General features: G+C 43.7%; 1 protein-coding gene across 5 annotated transcripts in view; it reads left to right on the forward strand.

Moving 5' to 3' along the window:
* Positions 1 to 17,638, forward strand: part of SLC8A3 (solute carrier family 8 (sodium/calcium exchanger), member 3) — a 176,181-nt gene extending 158,543 nt beyond the window's left edge. For 2 of the 5 annotated variants that reach the window (XM_006884733.1, XM_006884734.1), the window contains exons 3-7: positions 3,262 to 3,279; positions 7,211 to 7,326; positions 7,933 to 8,032; positions 12,851 to 13,126; positions 17,262 to 17,638. In XM_006884733.1, the coding sequence (XP_006884795.1) occupies positions 3,262 to 3,279; positions 7,211 to 7,326; positions 7,933 to 8,032; positions 12,851 to 13,126; positions 17,262 to 17,638 (887 nt within the window). Of the gene's footprint in view, positions 1 to 3,261; positions 3,280 to 7,201; positions 7,327 to 7,932; positions 8,033 to 12,850; positions 13,127 to 17,261 lie in introns of all 5 variants that reach the window. The other 3 variants (XM_006884735.1, XM_006884737.1, XM_006884736.1) reach the window with 2 other exon arrangements.
* Positions 17,639 to 21,513: the final 3,875 nt, after the last annotated feature.

Here is a 21,513-nt window from a genome sequence, read left to right on the forward strand (position 1 = left end):
TCAGTGAAGGCGAGGAAGATCCTCAATGGAATGATGTGACACAGTGATTGCAAGAGGGGCCTTAAGCACAGCGAAGAGTGTAAAGATGGCACATTTTGGGACAAGATTTTGCTTTGTTGTGCATAGAGTCAACACCTAACAACAGATACAGAAAGAAATCGGACAGGTACACCTAACAACGGATACTGAAGTACTAATAAAACAGGGGATCTCAGAGGGTAGCTGGAAGGAGGTGTCTTTAAACCAAAAGAAAGGATGGAAGATATTAGCCCAGAGCAAATACCTACGACTTTCCCCCAGCTGAAGATTCCCATCGTTTCTCCCCAGTCACATCTAGGCCCGCAGGAAGGAGTAGGTGAACAAATAAGGACTTCAACCAACTGGCCATGTGATAGGACTTCTGGTCAACTGAGTGGTCAAGATGCCAGGAAGAAGGGCGCCAGGAGAAATCTGTCTGCTCCCCAGCCTTTTGTTCTGCCATCTATAGGGTCAATTTTCAGTTTATTTAGTTCTTCTCTGTCGCTGTCAGTTCGCTGGCAATGAACAGCAACACCCTGATTAGAGTAAGAACGATGGAGACACACCACTCCGGGAGCCATTCAGAGAGTCAATCTAGCTCGACTTTATTGGGGGGCTGCAGCGCATTTATATACGAGCAGGTAAACAGGAAGACAGGATAGGGTGGGCTTGCAGACGTGGGACATGTGGATTGGACAGAAGGACCTTAGCCTCGTGCGGACCACTCCCAGCTCAACAGATGCAGCAGCCGTCTTCCCAGGTGGCAAGCTTTCTCAAGCTGGTACAGCCAAACACAGGGGAACTTTCTCTACCCGTATTAAAGGCCGTTGGGAGGCTTGCACTTATCCAGAGCTAGGCGATCTGTCCTGACCAGAGGCTTCCCTTCCTCCCCAGCATTCCCCAACACTTCTCACTTTTTAGCAGCAAGCTATAAGGGGAAAGGTTATAGAACCTGATTGTCTAGACTCAAAGTCACGTGGAAAACGGTCTTGATTTCCAGAATTCACTGCTGCCGTAGAATGGGAGCCAGCACAGCGGAAGCCGCTTTTCATTATCGCTGCTACACGGGAAAGCCTCAGACCTCCAGAGAGGCACAGTCTCTCTCCAGTCAAAATTACAATTGTCGTTTTAAAAAAAATGAAGGAAAAAGGGAACAAGTACAGAATTTGGAATTGGAGATTCTAGACTTGGCAAGCAAAATAGACTTCAAAGTTGGGATTAAAAGCTCTGGACCGGCTGGCAGGGGCGGGGGTGGGGAAGAGGATGAATTAGGAAATGCAGCTGCCTTGGAATAGAGCAGACATGGACTTCTGAGAGCAGCGCAGAGCCCGCCCGCGCGAGGCCTCCGGAGCCTCTGGCGGGAAGGCAGGCCCTGCCTCCCAGGAATGAGGTCTGCGTGTTGCTCCCATTTCCACACGCACAGGCTCCCCCGGACGAGCTGCCTGGACACGTCCAATTATTCACAGAGCCTCTGCTGTTTTCTGCTTGTCCCTGGAGTGTCTGCGCAGGGATAAATGACTCCCACCTGACCCTGGCAATCAATGCAGGGGTAAGTTCAGCTCCCATTTCTCTTAAGAGCTGTGGCAGGAAAAACGCCCTCCAGGTACTGTGCTACTCAAAGTTGGCCATTGATTAATCTGTAACTGCTAAGTGGAAAGCCTCGGATTCACAGAGACAATTCATGGAGGCACTTGCTTCTGATTATGAATCCTCTCTGCTCTAGGAATGAGCCCGCTGTTTCACAGGGCAGCCAGTCTCTACCTGGATGTTCTAATGTTTTGGGGTCTTCTGTCCCCTGGGGACCAGGAGAACTCTTCCATGAAGATCCATGGAAGGAAAAGAATGAAGACGCTCTCTTACCCATCATCTCTCTTGTTGAAATGAAGAGATCCATTGAGAATCGAGACGTATCCAAAAAGTAAATTCATGTTCACGCTCCTCAGGTACTTTACAGATTTTGAACCTACGTGTGTCTTTAGTGGCTGTCATGTGACAGATTATGGAACACATCATAGAATCTTAGGAAAAATCATCCACTTGCATCCCACCTTCTTCAGCCATTCTCCATTGGTCACCAGCTGCACCAGCATATATGGTGCATTGCTCCTGGGCAGTTATCAGAGCAGAGACAGGAATTGAATGGCTATGTAAGACACCATCAAAGTGGTAATGCCATTGGGAAAATTTTGAATGTTTAAGTCTAAAAGTGGATATTGGAAATAAAAATTTAGCGTTTAAAAGGAAAATGGAGGAGACACAATCTGTGCTGGGCACTTCTTTAAATAACTCTGCTTCCCATTCATAGAGAGACTGGATTTGTCATCTCCCATCTATGTTTAACTTTCAGTGTAACTGTCTCACTGACTGCTGTATGTAGTCTGGGCTTTGATTCATCTTGCCCTTTCTGGAACACAGAGACTGTACCAATCGAAGTGCGTAGGTGTCTCTTTGGAATAGACAATTACTAAAATAGGCAACAAACAACAAATCTTTATTTGTTAAACACTGGTGATGCAAAATCATATGAATTCGTAGTCCATGACCTCCAGGAGACACATCTTTAGATGTAAAGATAAACCATTGAAGGAAAAAACAGTTGAAATAAACATCCTGCTACACTGTGATAGCTGGGAAGCCAATTATGGTCATGGAAACTTTATGGACACTGGGGACAGCTGACATGGTCTGACTTTTAGTTTAGAAATGGAAGGCATAGAAGGGCACACTGTTTTACTCTTGCAAACTGTTGCCAAGTGTCCCGAGTCCCCGTTCAAGCCCCAGGGTCATATTCATCACTGACAAGCCAGCTATTATGGCAGGATTGCAACCTGCCTAGTTGTCATGGTAACTGGATTTCTCTTCTTTCTTTCCAGAATAGACGTGTTAACCTAGCCCCCTAGATGATCACAAACGCTCTATCAATTAGGTCCTCCTCTCCTCAGTCCTCTAGCCCTAGCCCTCCCTTCCGTAGCAGGCAAGGTGTGGAGAAAGCTCTTGCACTTACAGGGCCCTGGCTGCACAGCAGCTTCTCTGGCAACTTAAACCTCTGCCTGCTGCTGCAGTGCATGCTTCAGACGCTCCCTTTTGCATGTGGCTGCAAAAACTTCCAACTACTAAGCTCACTGCTTTCTCTGTGCTGCCAGCAACCACAATACTTGGGGACACTTTAAAGACAGAACTTTAATGCTCTTTCCTTTTTTTTTTTCTTTTCTTTCCCTCTGTCGGATATCCATTTATAAACAGCAATCCTGTTGTCTCCAGGTAAGAAGTATCGAGCCCCTTCACTTTTTAACATCCTGATAGTGCCACTGTTTTATTTGAGATTAGTGTCCTATGATTGATTTAATTGGAAACGTAAGCTTGAGGTAAGCTAACAATTTCTAAAGACTAGGCTGTGTTTCCTCACTTCCAGGTAATTGTTGAGGAAATGTACAATTCCGTGAGCACCATTTTTATCAATAGATCTGGCAAAGTTACATCGAGTCCTCTCTAGGACAAGGAAGAAAAACAAACATATCAAAGAGATGGTGGATCACAGACTTCCCCTGAGTCTTCACTCGTCCATTATCTCTGTTGTAGGGGAAGAAAGGATGAAAGACAGAGCCAGAATCTCCTAATAGGATTGTGCTGGGATCTGGAAGAAAATACTTTGATCCCAAAGGATCAAAGAGTTTCTGTGAGAACTTGAAAAACAATTTTTCAAGGAATCTGGAATTTTACTGATCCTAGAGATCTTCCATCTTACCAAATCTGGGAACTGAATTGCTAGAATTTGGTTCCATTCATCATTGACTTTTGAAGCTATGTGTGCCACGAACAAAAAGAATTAAGATGTTAAGGGGGCGGGGGGAGACAATGTTCTGGCCGAAGAAAGAAGTCCTAGGGAATGTATTTTTAATGAATAATCTCGACATATACAATATGTGCACTTTTGTGAGTGCTATCTGATCATAGGCTACGTCAAGTCTTGTGAGCACAGTTGAGAAAGAATGTCCAGCAGCATTTTAACTCTTGACAGAGCTGGCTCTCTGGGACTTGCAAGTATTTATCTAAAAGTGTCTTAGATTTCTTCAGGCCTTTGAAAAGAATTAACATAATCTAAGAGACCAAACATCTACAGAGTTCATTGGTTCTCAAAGTCAGTGTTAGCATCTTGGATGGAGAAGGGGGCAATGTACAGAGTAAATACATGTGCCTCCTTGAGACTTTACATTTAAAAAAAATATATCAGTACAAGCAACCTTTACACTTCCCTTCTTGGAAAAAAAAGAAAATGAGTCCACTTCTTTGGGCTCTTGCTTGTCTTTTATACCAACCTAGCTGCAGTCCCATCTCGTCTATGGGTCCTCTCCCACCTTCCGTACCATTTCTCAATTTAGCAGCCTCCACCTCCCTTCTCCTCCCTCATCATCCTCTTACCCTTATCTTACTCTTATCGTCATACCGGCTTCTTTCTTCCAACTACTACCTCCATCTTCTTTCAAACACATACATATACTCACAACAAATACTCTGATTTAACTTAAGCTTTTTGATGTTTTTAACGCTTGTACAAATACCAACAGAATCTGAAGCAGGAAGAATGTTGGTGTTTTCCTAGATCTTTCAAGATGTTGTGGTGTTGCTTTTGTCAGGTACCACTGAGATTTTTCCATATGTGAGCCTTTTATTGTGGAGTCCTGGGCAAGACTTGACATCTGTTGGACATCTTGGTGTCTTTGCCTCTTTCTCCTGAGTCCATAGAGAGAAACATGGTGAATAGTGTGTGGTGGTGTAAACTGGAGAGTAAATATATTCCCTGTGAACTACATGCCCTGGGTTAGGGCCCTGGGGTGGGGACACTGGCTGAACCATATCCATTCACTCTGAAGATGCCTTCGGAGCATTCAAACAACCCATTCTAGTCAGATCTAGCAGGCTCTTTGTTTATCCAGTATTTGTTTGGTCTCTCATCCTATTAATTAGTTTATATTATGATCTCTTTCTTTCCCCTTTATATCCAAGTGCTTGTTTAATGCTCTTCCACATAAATCTGAATGTCTAGATCACCTGTCATTTCATCTCTTTACTTGCAACACTGGCTATTCAATACCATTATAGTCTTTATAGATTTACCACTTAGTCTCTCAACAAACAAATTTGAATTTAAATCAGTGACTACTACAAAAATAGAAACGATGTGGAAGTTCTTGCCAAACCAAAACATTAGAGTTGCTTTTAAAGGCAAGTGAACCAAATCACTTTAAAAATAGACATTGAATACCTCTGTGGAACTGTAGAATATCTTAGAAATACAGGATTGGTTATTTGTCAAAGAAATGTTTGCAGAAAGTTAGATGGGAAACTGTGAACAGAGAGGTTGACAGGTCAAGAGGTAGATCAATAACCTGTCAGAAGGATATAGTGTCAGATTGATAGCTATTGAAGGGGTTAGACAAGTACATTTAGATGTCATCGAGGAGCTCATTAGGGTGGTCAAAGGTTCTTGAGGCACATGAAGAGTGTGAATGGGGCAGTTGGGGGGGGGGGGAGGAATGGACAATTGCTGCCACTGTAAGATTAAGCATTGTGAGATGATTCCAAACCTGCAATGAAAGAACACCACTCCTCATACTTTTAAAGAACCTGAATGTTTCGCCTGAGAGCTTTTTCACAGAATGACTTACAGTCTGGCTACCAGGACTCCTGATGTCATAACTAAACTCTACATGTACCCAGACTGATCTTCACAATTAACTAATCACACACTGAGATGCTACAGATTAAATGAGATCAGTGAATAGAGACTTTCTTCTGCCTTGGAAATATACAAAAGCACATAGATCTTTGTGAAATAATGAATTGTTTCTGGAAGGAGTCACTAGCACGAGAGGGAAAGCAGCACCACGGACAGCTCCCAAGGATTTCTGAGTTGCCTTCTCTTTAGTGCCAGAAACTTAAGAATTCTCCACACATTCTCTTACCATCTGCATTCCAACAAGCTGAGAAGATGCTTATGTTAAATATAAGGTTCTCTGCTTGGTAACTTACACCCTTGCTTTATCGTGTTTATAGTCTTTTTAGTGAATTCATGGCTTCTTGTGCTCCACCAATTCCCAATCTGGAGGGGAAAGATGATCTTCTTGGCCTCTGACCCATTTTGTCCTTGGGATTTTGTCCAGAACAGAGGAATCCCCTGGGAGAGTCACTGTGTGGAATGCAAGCAATTAAGGAACCGAATAAAAGGAGTAATTGCATGTGAGAATGCAGACTTGGATGGAAAGATGTTTAAACGAGCTCTGAAAGAAGCAGGCTGCCAAGAGCAATTTTCTAATCAAAGGGGAATAAAAAGATTCAATATCTATTTCACTCTAATCCAGAAAACATGTCTTCATGGTAAAGCGATCTTAAAAAGGACTCACCAGCGTGTGTGTGTGTGTGTGTGTGTAAGTCTGTGATTGTTCAACATAAGAAGACACCGCTGGCAAATGGTGACACTGAGAGACGTGGGGAATGTCTCAAAAGAAATGAAAGGAAGAACTTTATTCTGCTTTGGTTTTGAACAGAGAAACATGTCCTGGTTCCAATAGAAATCCTATGGATCTTTTACTGGTAAAACAAGAAGATATATGGGAATCCTTCCAAGTTTCTTGTAGTGAAGATAATACTCACGTGTATGAAATACAGATATTTCTGGAAACATCCCTTCTCTTTCTCCTGCATAGATGAGATCGTGCCAACAGTGTTGGAAACAGATGTTAATGTGAATAAGTAGATAATCTCTTTGGATTAAATATGCTTCTCTACTTCCTGCCAAGAACTGCTATATTAATTAGTGGGGCAGGCAGTCAAGCCCAATGGTTTGAAATGATAAAAGGTCAAGAGATTTTACTTTTGCCCTCAACATCAAAACAATAACTTGAGGACTTGTGCTATGTCCTGGAAGGTCCTTTGTGTCAGATTATCTAGCTAAGTATAAAACAGAAAGAGGAATGCTTATCCTGGGCTTAGAAGGAGCCCTCTTCTTGTTTGATGGTCATACAGCCCTTAGCTGTTGGGAAAGAGGCACTGAAAAGCACACAGGGGTCCCATTCTCAAGTGCTGTTTGCCTTGTACCCATTGCCCACACATAGTACTCTGAGATGAGAGTCTTCTGAGAGAATGGAGAGCGTGCTAAAGAGAGTTTGATTTTGTTTTTTTGCAGAGGTGACAGACAGGAAGCTGACTGTGGAGGAAGAGGAGGCCAAGAGAATAGCAGAGATGGGAAAGCCAATATTGGGTCAACATCCTAAACTAGAGGTCATCATTGAAGAATCCTATGAGTTCAAGGTCAGGCCATCAGGGAGGTCTAACTGAAGAACAGAGTGATGGGAAGAAGGCAGAGGACCTGAGATTTTGTTTTATTTTACCACTGAATATATGAAATTGAAGTGGAATAAACAACTTATCTCTTTATAATAATATACCTATAATAATAATAATAATAAAATAATAATAATAATGAATAAACCCTAGGCCTCAGCTTCCCATTTGAAGCATGAAAGAGATATTGTTAGACATTTGTACCTCTTAGGAATGTTGGAAGGAAATATAGAGTATGGAACAAATGGGCTAGAAAGCCCCTAGCTGTATCATAACTATTGTTCAAGTGTATTTTAAAATCAAAATTACTAAGCTCTATTACTGTAGAGCCAGATTCATTGGTATTATTATTACATCCACTATTTTATTACTCCCAACAACCCCATGTCCAAAGAAAGGAATTAGGACTGTTATCACATAAATTATTACCAAATACCATTTCATGCTTAACTTTCAGAACCCATGGGGAGGCCCCTGGGGTGTGGGATGTCTCCTATTCCCATAAAACACAAGACTCAATTGTTCTGAGTATTCTAAACTCATGGCTCCAAGGTTTTTTTCTGTCCTTGCCAGAGTACGGTGGACAAACTGATCAAGAAGACGAATCTGGCTTTGATTGTGGGGACCCATTCCTGGAGGGACCAGTTCATGGAGGCCATCACTGTTAGCGCAGGTAAGGATGGGCTCGGGATGATTACAGACTCTGCTGCAAGAAGGAGGCCATACCCGAGAAGGAGCCAAGCCCATCTCAGTAGAGAAGTGCTATCTTGGGAAAGGCCAGCATGTAGTCTGTCCAGTTCTAGTCTTAGCTGCTTGCCTCTTGCACTGAATCATGTTGGAGAAGAATCCTGGGTAACTGAAGAGTTGATGACTGCCTCAGCTTTCACATCCTGGGTCTTCTGTATGCACTTGGGCAAGTTATTGACTTTGAGCCTCAGTTTCTGCATCCAACAATTAGCTATTGTGATCTTTCTCAGAAAGGCATTATGTTAAACCGAATCTGGCACTCCCTTAGATTTTAAGCCCTGTAACAAAAGAAAGACCACAGGTTGGTGGTTTTAAAGATTGGAAATTTATTTTCTCACAGTTCAGGAGGCTAGCAGTTCTGAATGCAGGACACCAGGTCCAAGGCTTTCTCTTTGTGGGCTCTGGGAAAATGCTTGTCTCAACTTCTAGAACCCTGGCGCTCTTCAGTGCCTGGGTGGTTTCCATGTGGCAACATTCCCCTACTTGTGCTTAGTTCTCTCCCTGTCCATTCTGCTCTTTTTCCATCTTAAATTTCATTATATTTAAGACACACATTATACTGATAGAACTTCATTAGCATAATTGCATCTCACCATCAAGAAAACAAAGATTCTCACCACAGGGCCAATTGGCAGCATCATGATAGGATGGAGAAGAAACTGAGGTTGTTAAAAATTTCTACTTGCTTGGGTCCACAATCAACACTCTTGACACCAGCAGTCAGGAAATCACAAAGATGAATTGCTTTGGGAATGTCTGCTGTCAGAGACCTCTCCAGAGTGCTAAGGAGCAATATTATCACTCTAGAAACTAAGGTGCACCTGATCCAAGCCATGGTTTTCTCAATTATTTGCTATACATCTGAGAGCTAAACAATGACTAAGGATGACAGAAGAAGAACCAATGGCTTTGAGCTTCGGTGCTAGAGAACAGTATTAAACATACCGTGGACCGCCAAGAAAACAATAGATATGTCCTGGAGAGGGTGAGATCAGGTTGCTCCTTGGAGGCTAGGATATTGAAACTCCATCTCACATACTTTGGATATGTTGTCAAAAGGGAGCAATCCTTACAGAGGGACCCTCCCCCTCCCTCTCTCCCTGACTCCCTTTCTCCCTGCCTCCATCTCTTGCTCTCATGTGTGCGTACACACACATATACACATTTTTCCTCCTTTCCCCCCTCCCCCTTTTTTCTATAAGATGGGAGAAAGTCTTGATTTACAGTTGTAAGGCTTCTCGAATTTTTGAAATCCTGAGCACTGACTCTGAGAAACCCTCACTTGGATGATTCCAGACCTCTCCTGTGGTGTGATAGGGTTCCTCCTTGGTGACTCACAGCACAGCCAAGAGCACTGGAGGGCTACACATGTGTAAGAACGGAATGGAAGGACCTTCCCACTCCAGTATTGCCTCCCCTTCTCCATGGACCCACTTTGTCTCACCTCAGCAAAGGGCAGAGAGTGCTACTGGCCTTGTCTTTTTCATGGGGTTTTGTTGTCATAGCAACCCACAGGGTCATATCCCTGAGGCCCCAGAGCCAGAGCACAAGTACAGCCAGGAAGAGAGATTTGCTGCTGCTACTGCTTCTGCCACTGCTGCCCCACTTTTCACATTGCCTGCTTTGGATCCTCCTGGCTTTCCCCTCTGATGACCTTACTTTGCCCTAAAGATGCAATAAAGGGAATATAGGCCACATAATCTACTCCCTCCTTTTACAAATTTGGGAACTGTGGTTCAGAAACAAGAGGTAACTTAACACCAGGGTTCAGATTCTTTTTTTATGACAAAGCTAGAGTTAGAATCCAGCTTTGTGTTCTGATTCCTGCTCTTTGGACACTCGACTTCTGTAGATGATGCCAAAGTGTTTCAGAGTTCGCCCTTGACAAGGTGCCATCGGGTCTCTTCTTCCCCTGGACTGTCAACTGGGCAACTCTGCCCACATTTCCTGGCACAGACTAGTAAGGCCAATGGGATATTTGGAGGATGGTGCTGGCTCCCTGGTGTACCTGTATGGTGTGGAAGGACAGCTCTCGGTCTTGGAATAGATAAATGGCTTGAACTAAGATGGATGATGCAGCAATCAGGTTGAACAACTAGAGAGACAACTTCAGGGACACCAGGGAAGAGGAGGCAAGCAGAATTGATTGATTTTCCTCATCTAGGCAACCACTGTTTTGTTTTTGTTCAAATAGTCTTCTAGGTCGTGTAGCCGTGGTGTGTCCACTTGCCGTACAGAGGTAACTTGTTGCTGTGAAGCTGAACACTGTGACACTGACGTGTCAAATGCGAGAACTGTTACCCATGGTGGACAGTGTTTGGTGGAGCTCCCTGGTTAAAACAAGCTTGGAAGCAGGAGTGGCATCTACTTCCGTAAATAGCTTGCCTCCGGAAACCCTGTGAACCTGGAGAAAGGATGAAAGTCACGCCGCACACAAGTGTTGAGGACTTTTGTTTATAGGGTCACTATGAGTTGCCTATGACTAGACAGCACTTAACCAACAACAGGCAACCAGATACAACCACTCCCATTCCTCCATACAGTCTGTACCTTTAGCCTCTCCCATCCTATTTCCTTTAAGTTTGCTGTGATAATGTGCATATATCATACATTGTTGTTGTCGTTAAGTGTCATCAAGTGAACTATGAGTCATAGTGACCCTGTGAACAATAGTCCTATCCTGAACCAACCTTACCATCTGCCTCCATTTGCCACAGTCACTGTGTCAATCCATCTCATACAGGGTCTTCCTCTTCTGCACTCACCCTCTGTCTTTCCAAGCTAGATGTTCTTCTCTAAGAACTGGTCCCTCCTAGCAACATGCCCAAAGTATGTGAAACAGTGTCAAAATCTTTGCTTCCAAAGAGCAACCTGTTTTCACTTCCTCTGTGACAGACCTGTTTGTTGTCTTGGCAATCCATGGTATGTTTAATGTTCTTCTCCAGCACCACAGCTCAATGGCATTGATTTTTCTTTCTGTTGTCCTTAGTCATTGTCCAGTTCTCAGGCGCATAGCAAGCATGGGAAGACCATGGGTTGGATCAGGTGCACCTTAGTCTTTAGACTGACATCATTTCTCTTTAGCACTCTGAAGAGATTCTTGACTGCAGATTTTCCTCATGCGACTCAGCTTTTGATTTTTCTCACTGCTGGTCTCAAGGGTGTTGATTGTGGGTACATGCAAAATGAAAGCATTAACAACTTCAGTCTTTTCTCCATCTCTCATGATGCTGTGTATTAGATCTATTATAAAACTTGCCATTTTAGCCATTTAAGTGCACCATGCATTGATATTAATTAAACTCATCACTGACTGTAAGTAAAGCCATCACCACTATGCATTTTTTAAAAAAATTTTATCAATCTGAAATTAAGCATAGTACCCCTTAAGCAATATGTTCCCACCCCCCAACCCTGAAGTTCACTAATGACCTTTTGTTTCTATGCATTTGCCTGTCCTAGATGATTCATAAAGGTGGCACAGTGGTTAAGCACTTACTTAGCTGCTAGTTGAAAGGTTGGCCGTTCAAACCCACCTGCTGCTCCTAAGCAGAAAGAAGACAGTCTGTTTGCATAAAGATTACAGCGTTGGTAGCCCCATGAGACAGTTCTGCTCTATGCCAGAGGGTTGCTGTGACTTGAAACTGAACTGATAGCAGTGATTTTTTTAATAGATTAAGATGTTTCAGATAAGTGGGATGATAGCAGTATTTGTCCTTTTGTGTCTGCTTTGTTTTACTAATTATATTTTTTAAGATTCATCCATATTGTGACATGTATTGGAATTTTCTCTTTATAATTGAATACTATCCCATCGCACATATATGTATATGTTGTTGTTATGTATCGTGGGGTTGGAACTGATGCATAACTGACCTTCCAGTGGGTTTTTCAGAGGCACTTAATCACCTGGGAGGAGATTGCCCATCCTTCTCCCATGGAGCAGCTTGTGGCCTTGAACTGTGTGCCTTCTAGATTGCAGCACAGCTTCTTTCCACTTGGCCACCGGAGCTAACATCACATTTTGTTTTTCCATTCACATATTGATGTGATTCAGTGATTTCCACATTTGACTCATTTAATACTACAGTGAACGGGTGTGCATTTATCTATTTGAGTCCCTGCATACAAGTGCGTACGTAAGAGTAGAAATGATGACTTGGGGTAATTCTATTCTTAACTTTTTTTCCTTTGGGGGAACCATAAAACTGTTTTCCACAGTGGCTGCATCATTTTACATTCCTACCAGCAGTGGATGAGAGTTCCAGTTCCTCCATATTCTCTCCAACACTTAGAATCTTCCGTTATTTTTTTAAATAAAAATAATTTTAACAGATATGAAATGTTATTTATTGGACTATTGGCCTTAAACATCTTTTCTTATAATAGCAGGGGGGTTTTTGGAAAAATCACCTGTGATTCGAGTCCTTTATTCATATTTTAATTAAGTTATTGTTTTTTTTTATATCATTGTGTTGTATCTACCTCGTAATCTTTCTCTCTTCCTTATTCCTTTATCTCCCACTCCTCCTTGGTACCCTGAATTCAAACTGACCAGGGAGGACAACCCGTCTCATTTGCCTTTCCCCATCTACTTTCTAGTGCCTGTGCCTCGGGCCTCAGCCGCTGCCCAGGAGGAGGCTTCTGGCTGGAGCTCCCTGTGGTGCAGGTTGGATTTGGCTGTTCTCAGGAATGAGGATCTGACTCCACTGCCCTCTGCTGGGCCTGTTTGTCTTACCTGCAGCAGGGGATGAGGAGGAGGATGAGTCGGGGGAGGAAAGACTGCCATCCTGCTTTGACTACGTCATGCATTTCCTGACGGTCTTCTGGAAGGTGCTGTTTGCCTGTGTGCCCCCCACGGAGTACTGCCACGGCTGGGCCTGCTTTATCGTCTCTATCCTCATCATCGGCATACTCACAGCCATAATTGGGGACCTGGCCTCCCACTTTGGCTGCACCATTGGCCTCAAGGACTCCGTCACAGCTGTTGTTTTTGTGGCATTTGGCACCTCTGTGCCAGGTGAGCAGGAGGGGTATTGGATTTGTAAAGAGGGTATTACCTGGTTCAGATGCCTCCATTATCTTCCTTCCATCTCAGGTCTGAGCTTAACAAAGCCTCTCCGCCTTTAAAATGTGCAGCCATCCCCAAGCAGATTAATGATAGTATTTGTAACGATAGCCAGCTCTTGCAGGTTATTTTCCAGTGTGCCAGACACTAAGTCTGCTAATCAATTTATGTGTTTTATCCCATGTAATTCTCACTAGGTCTTATTACATAAGGATAATTGTTGTTGCTGTTAATTGCCATCGAGTCAAGGATGGCCCTACGAACAAAAGACCTGAAGTCTTTCTGTAACTATTGCCTTTTCTCAAAGTTCATAGAGTTTCCAGAGGCATGCTGTTTAGCAAGTGGATGCCATTCCTGCTTCCAAACATTTCTTAATCTCCACCAAGCACTGTCCGCCATGGGTAACCATTATGGCATTCGATACCCCAGTGACAGAGAGTTCAGCATCATAGCCACTCCACTCAGTACAGCAAATTGACGGACCAGTCCTGCACCACTGAGAAGAATGTTCCTCTAAATTATAATTACAGTAGGCCTGAGGCTCTAACCGACTTTTAAATACAAAGGCCCTCCAGGAGATGGTGTTGACTCTAAACAAGAGGCTTAAATAAAAAAAAAAAATTAAAAAAAGAGGCTTAAATAAAAAACAAACCAAACATTCCACCCAACTCTCACCCAAAACAAGAGAGCCCACCTTTCAGAGTAGAACTGCTTCTCCCAGTCTCCTTTTCATCTGTTCTTGTTGTTAACTGCAGTCCAGTCAAGTGGTCCAGTCAAGTACGACTCATAGCAACTCTATGAATAAAGACCTGAATGCTGTTCTATAACTATCATCATTTCTCTCTGTTTATAGACTTTGCAAAGGCATGTGGTTTAGGAAGTGGGTGACACTCCTGCTTCCAAACCTGAATCAATTGGGGAGCTTCACCAAACACTGTCCACAATGGGGTAACCATTATGGTGTTTGACAAACCTATAGCACAGCAGTCACTGTCATTTAACACATGAAGAAATGAAGACTCACCAAAGCGGCCACCTTTCAAAACCTCTGTATTATATGAATAGGCCCAAAATAATGGCATTCAAAGGCATGTTGTCCTCCTTCCTTTTCCCCTTGGCAATCAGCCTCTGAGAGACTAGAGTACTTGCAGATATCCCAGTGGAGGTACTCACAAGGAATCTTGGCCTCTGCTTGAAAGGACATCTGTAAGTACAGAATGTCTCCTTGCAGAACGAAGGACGCTTGGCCAACTCTTGTCCTTCCATGTGATGGATGACATATTCTTTTCCTTTTTCTTATAAACACTGAGAGATGATCAATGATTAGGAGTAAGCATTAATTTATTCTTTCATTAGACAAATATTGTTTAAGCACCACTTATGCCTGATACAGGCTTGTACTAGCTGCTGGGGACATCATGGGAGGCAGACTAATGTGCTTTCCTGTCCTTGCGGAGCTCATCATCTAGTAGAGGAGATTGCTTTCAAGCACTCGAGTTAAAATGATCTCGATATGTTCTATGACCAAAAAGTGCAGATGCTGGGCAGACATAGGATAGAGGGACCCCAGCTAGTTTGAGATCAAGAGTGGCATCCAAAGGAAGTCAGTAGCGGGATTTGAAGATAAGTAGGAGATAGCAGGTTAAGAGGAGCTGCATGATTCCCTTATTTAACTTCCTCAGGGTCTCCTTGATTTGTACCCTGGACTTCTGCCAGGGAACTGGCATACTATTTGCCCTGTCGTTATTATGTACTGTCAAATTGAAACCAATTTATAGCTCACCTCTGGTAGGTTTTCAGTGGCAGTAAATCACAGGGAGGAGATTACCCATCATTCTCCCATGGAGCAGCTGGTGAGTTCGAACCACACGCCTACTAATAGTCCTAGGAAGGCGAAAAGCATTCTCACCAGGAGGTCAGCTAAATCTGACCAGACAAGACTCATAATATCGCCTGGACCGAGTGAAACCCATCCTGTTATCAGGAAACCAGTTCCTTCCAGAGAGTAACTGGACATACATCACAGTCTGGGAAAACCTTTTCCTTCAACCCCTGGCACAAATCTGGATTATTTGTACACTAGTGATGCAGGAGGTTTGGTTATGACAGAAATGCATTGTGTGGAAGGATAGGAGACAGATGGGCCAGGCAGGCTTTCTGGAGGTGACGGCCTATGATCTGTGATTTTGAGAGAACTGAACTATTAGAGGTGAAGGACAGAGGCAAGAAGCAATCCATAGGCAAGAAAGGAGGATATTTTCTTTGAATTAACTGAGAAAATTGGCAAGCCAGGACAAACCAGTCAGGGAGATGACTTGGGGCACTTCTAAGTCATTTTTTTTATTTTATTATTTTGTGTGCATGTACCGTCAAATCAGATCTGACTGGTACAGGAGGATATTGCGCCTCCTTCTCCGGCAGAGCGTCTGGTGGATTCGATCCGTGTTCCTCTGGGTTCTAAGTCATTTTAAAGTCTTTGCAATTGGCCCCAAAAGAAATTGACTGTATTAGAAGATTTGCAAAGTTTGTGTTCACTCATCTAGTTTACAGACTTTGAATAAAGCTTTTTGGCTACAGAGTATTGGTATAGAAAGGACTGTCTCATGAGATTGCAGGGCCAAATCCCTTCTTAACTGTCTAGGTGACTTTGGACAAGTTCTTTGACCCTTACACTTTTTACATAAAATAAAAGGATGCACTTGATGTCTCTAGTGGTTCTTTTAGTGTCTACAGTTTGTGCCAACATCTAAAGTTCTATAAAGTTAACTGATCCGTACGAGAATTAAAGAGACAGAGCCCCACCCCAACCTTGAGTGCAATAGTTGATCCTGTCAGAAGGCCTGGGCTCCCAGCATGCCTTCTGTTCCCAGAAAGCCAGCACCTACCACTGCATCATGTAATCTGTGTTACATGATTGAACACTTTCATATGTGGCAGTTACATCAGCTTGTCAAGGCTCCCAGGCAAGGTGATATGTGTTAGCCAAATCACTGTCATTGAGCCTTTTCCAACTCATAATGACCAGAGTAGAACTGCTCATAGGGTTTGTTGTTGTGGTTGAATACCATGGAGTCAGAACTGACTCTCAGCTGACCCTCCAGCAGGTTTTCAGAGGCAGAAAATCACATAGGAGGAGACTGACCAACTTTCTCCGGCAAAACAATTGAGGGATTCAAACCATGTGCCTTTGGGATGGGAATACAGGCACTTAAGGCTAGAGATTACAAGATGGTAAATCTTTATGAAAGCAGACTGCCTCAGAGGTGGGTTCAAACCACTGAACTTTCAGTTTGTAACCAAATTCTTTAACCGGTGCATACCAGTGCTTGAACAATGCCTTGCTTCTTTCACGGAATAAAAGAGTAAAGGAGAATGAAATTCCTACTATAGTAATTATCAGACCAGGAAAAGGCCTGAGGAATCTTCCAATGTCCTGCAGATGAGAAAATAGAAGCCCAGAGCACTAGCTTTCCAAGCTCCCAAGCCCCTACCCCTTATTCCTAGTCTCTATCAATGGTTTAGACTATTTGACATGGTTCCATCATGGCCAACAAAGTGAAAGTAGGACAGAGTGGAATTTGCAAATTATAGCTGCCTGGAGCAATAACCAGAATGGGGGCAATTACAAGCCCTATGATGAGACATTCAAAACAGTTTTGGTGAGCTGTTTGAGGAGTCTGAAGTAAGACATTGGATAGAGTGAATATGGAGAGTGACACAAATTCAAAGTGGCACTTTGAGCAGGTCATTGTTGTTTCCAACTCAGCCATGCAAGAGATGGGATCGCTGTGCAGTGTGCACACTTTCTTTTCTGAAGATGAGATTACATTTCTTGGAGAGCATCAACTCACAATTTTCCCTGTTCCAGGCACCGACATTTTGCAACTTTCCGTCCAGTTTAGTTTTCCCTGCCATGATGGAACCAGGAGAAATCCATTCAAAGCCCTGATCTCTCTTCTCTCCACTGGCCCCACCTGCCTCATGAACATACTACTCAAGGATAAATCTTCCCTGGCCCTTGCTCACCTCCTTCTGCTTGTCACTCCCACTTCCACTCACTCCCATTTGGTCTCTGCTTTTTTTCCAGATACATTTGCCAGCAAAGCAGCCGCCGTCCAGGATATATATGCAGATGCCTCCATTGGCAATGTCACGGGCAGCAATGCGGTCAACGTGTTCCTGGGCATTGGCCTAGCCTGGTCCGTGGCCGCCATCTACTGGGCCATGCAGGGACAGGAGTTCCACGTGTCAGCGGGCACCTTGGCCTTCTCCGTAACGCTCTTCACCATCTTTGCGTTTGTCTGCATCAGCGTGCTCTTGTACCGGCGGCGGCCCCACCTGGGTGGGGAGCTGGGGGGCCCTCGTAGCTGCAAGCTGGCCACGACTTGGCTCTTTGTGGGCCTGTGGCTCCTCTATATACTCTTTGCCTCGCTAGAGGCCTATTGCTACATCAAGGGGTTCTGAGCCACCAAACAAAAGCCTCAAGCAGGTCAGACCTAGGACTTCTCCTACCAGAGAAGGGCACCTCCCCACCAGTGACCTCTCCAGAGCGCCAGCCTGGAGAGGCCGCCACAGGACCCATGCCCCGGAGCTTCACCTGACCTTGGCCCTGGCAGTGAACTGAAAGGGCAATCTTAATCAAGCAAACAGAAAGGAGGAGACACTCACTTTTCAAAGTATTTAATGAAGTACAAACCAACAACAGCAACAAATCCACCTCCACCTTATCTTCACTCTTAAGTCCCAAGCCCACAGCCCCTTCACACCTTCTGCTCCACCTGATTCTGGTTCTTCCTTTGCTTCTGGGGTCCCTGGGGACAGGGTTTCGCTTGTCTGTCCAATCTGTCACATCACTGTCTCCTCATTCAGCTCCAGAGGCTGAAGATGAAGCTCAGCCATGTGACTGGCTGGCAGGAGGTTCTCGTTTTGTAATCGTTATTGTGGTTGCTTTCACTCACCACCAGGCTTTTCTGGTTTTGTTTTGCCTTTTTATGTCCCGTCTGTCTTTTATGAAGTCAGTTGAGAAAGCTGGTTTAGAGGAAGTTCAGATCTGAGGGATGGCCAGAGGTAGTATGTTTCAGACCACATGCCTTCACGCTCACTGGGTAGCAGGGGTCTTGGGATCCTACGAAGGTCCTGGGGAGGACCATGTTCTCTTTTCACTGACTCCCTTAAAGGATTGGTGGTGTCTGGGTGGAAGGAAGCTTGCACAGGTGTGGGGAACACGAAAGAACGGCTGGAGCAAGAGGAGCTTTGTCTGACTCTGCTGAAACCAAAACAACAAATACAAAGTTGTGTCCTCTTCTCCGGCCAAGCCTTGCAAATCCTGTGTGCCTCGTTGTGTCCATGTCTACGTGTTTATCCTGCAGGGACACCCACCAAGTGGGAGACGGAGCATAAATAGGAATGGTATGTGATGACCAGGGGCGGCTAAGAATAGCCTTGAGTGTCTTCAGCTTTATGTCTGAGGCAGGAGAGGAGATGTCCAATAGTGAGTTCTTCTAAGGGGAAAAATTCTATTTAAAATGTCAGTGCTTCTGAGAAACGTCAGCTTTACCACCCCTCACTTCCTAAAGCTCCATCCTGAGAGGGCAGACGATGTTTCTCGAGGTAATGCAACAACTTACACTCTTACAAGAATACAAGGGGCTTTTTCACCTCTCTTGAACCTTCAGGTCATGCTGTAAAGCATTTTCACAGGATAGAAACTGGAGTCCCTCATTTCTCTCACATTCCTGCTGGTTTTTTTTAAACCTCATAAAGCCTGTTTTCCAGCCTGTGGGGAATTTCTTGACCCAATAAGAAGAGTATTAGTTGCCATAATAACATGGAGCCCAGGTTTATAGGAAAAGAATTTACCATGCCCTACAGACCTTTTGTCAACAAATCTTGAGAGGATCTGGCTTTAAAATACACATGTACACACAAATCAACACAGATACAGAAATCACAAAAACTGCCCACAGATCTTTAGGCTTTCTGCATCGATGAGAATACGTTTTGTTTTTTTTAAAGGGAGAATTTAAGAAAAAAAAACAAACCCCACACCAAAAAACCAACAAAACCTGTTTAATTTTAAATACTTTTTTAAAAGAAAAAAAAAATAACTGAAAAGGATGTAGTGCTCATAATGTCATAAGTTATGTTGACAGTTGCCAGTGGAAATGTTGGTTTTAAAAAAAATAAAAGCTATACTTATATCTCTCTAAATATAAAGCCTGCTTCTCCTGATGTTTCTTCCATGAAAGATCCAGAAGGCTACCGTGGATTTCTTCATAAGTAGATACGATTGAGGTCAAGGTGCTGTCTCCTATTACTTTCAGATGCCAGTGTGTCAAACTTGGCAGGGGGTGGGGGTTTATTATTTTTAAAACAAAAGCAGAAACGTCGTCACTTTCACTGAAATGTACCTATCAAAACTTGCAGACGTGGGAGGAAATAGGGGCCGGTGAGGGTTAAAGGAGAAGGAGTGTCTTGTCTTAAAAAGGCACAGTCAGGACGGAATCAAGATAGGAAACCGTGACCTTGTATTCATTACATAGACCCAACCATCAAACCAGTGGCCGTTGAGTCCGCTGCCACTCACGGCAAGCCCATGACCTTTCAGAAGCAGTTCGCCAAGTCTCTTTCCAAGGTGCCTCAGGGTAGTTAGAGCCACCAGCTGTTAAGGCTAACAGTCAGATGCTCAACCCTTTGCACCACTCAGGAATGCCATCATTCATTCAGCGAGCATGTCCTAAGCACCTTGTATGCACTGAGGAACAACCAGGTGACGCAGATAAGAGGAAACATAAGCACTGACCTCAAGAAACTGATGGTGCAGAGGGAGAGAAACAGAATGCTCTTAGGCGTGTAAGAAACATAAATCCATTAAACTAATTTCAAGAAATTGAAAGGACATTACTGGGAGGACCCAGTGTGGAAATTGTGTGTAACTCAAGTCAGGAAGTGCAACCAGGTCATGGGACCTTGAAGGCCCTAGGAGACAAGGCTACTCTCCCCACTTCCCAAAACCCATCTTCTTACATTCTCCACTGGGTCTCCCCCTCTACTTTCCATACCTTATTACCCAACCCAGCATAGCCACCAGCCTTGACTTCTAGTATACCTTCAGAGCTCCATTCTCCATAACTAACCAGAACTTTTCTTAACTGAGTTAAAATCTTAATTGAGAGAATGTAGCCCATTCCGTGTTCCCAAAGAAAGAATCTTTTGTAGAATACCTGGATAAGTGTAGAGAGCTAGACCAGACAGACACAAAAATAAAAATATTAGTGGTTCTATGTTAGAACCCTCTCTGGTGGCTTAGTGGCAGGAAGCTGTGCTGCAGTCTCTAAGGCATGTGGTTCGAGGCCACCAGCTGCTCCACAGGAAAAGGGTGGTCAGTCTCGTCCCTTGTGATTAACTGCCTCTAAAAACCTGCCAGAGAGTTAGCTGTGGGTTGGTTCCAGCTCTACGGTACACAACATGTAAGGTGTCCATTTCTGGTCGGTACAACTAAGGTCAGGAGAAGAGGGTGGTAAATAACATTTTTCTTTCCAAACACTAAGTGATGGGAAGCAGCCTATGAAAAATACCAACCACTAAGGAACAAATAATGCAGTTTCTGTGCCATGAGTGCCCTAGGAGGCATAGACTGAGTACAGAGGGAACACAAGGGAAAGAAGCACTAACTTGACCTGGGGGAGCCAGGTTTCAGACAATACTGGAAGAGGGATATTGAAAGAACAGTAAATAGTTATGTACCTTGACAGAGGAGTTGAGCCTAGAAAAACAGACAAAAGGTACAGAACACTCAGGTTCAAGAGAGCAACAGGATATAGCATCCTCTTGGAATGGTAGTGGATGGCATGACTACAGTAGAAGGTTCAGGAAGCTAACTGTAGAATTACACAATAACTGGGCACACAGGGTGGGTGCGCTGCTGAAAATTTGACTCTGTGTGCAGTGAACTGCTGAGAAATTTTTGGTCACAGTGAGATGTTACAATGCTGGAAGACCTTTTCTCCTTTCTGTCTATATGAAATGTGGGTCTTCAGTCCTTCCTGGGGACTAATCTTTAGGCAGACAATGGGGTTGAGAAAGCAGCATCAAGAAGGTAAATCCTGCTGTGAAAGATGACAGCTAGATGGCAACGGAATTTGTAGGTAAAACAAAAGATTTGGATAAAAGGCTCTGTTACATTTTAGCTGTTATTAAATAAACTCAAGAAAGGTGTACATCAGAATTCTTTCTTCACACCTATGCAGTATATATGTGGAAATAGTAATTTGAAAAGCTGGAGTACATGGGGTTGGGAGTGGAGCAAGTCCTTCAACTGATTAAATGGTAGAGACAGA

The sequence above is a fragment of the Elephantulus edwardii genome, unplaced genomic scaffold, assembly GCF_000299155.1.
Source record: "Elephantulus edwardii isolate Elephantulus edwardi_28Jun2011 unplaced genomic scaffold, EleEdw1.0 scaffold00037, whole genome shotgun sequence".
NCBI lineage: Eukaryota > Metazoa > Chordata > Mammalia > Macroscelidea > Macroscelididae > Elephantulus > Elephantulus edwardii.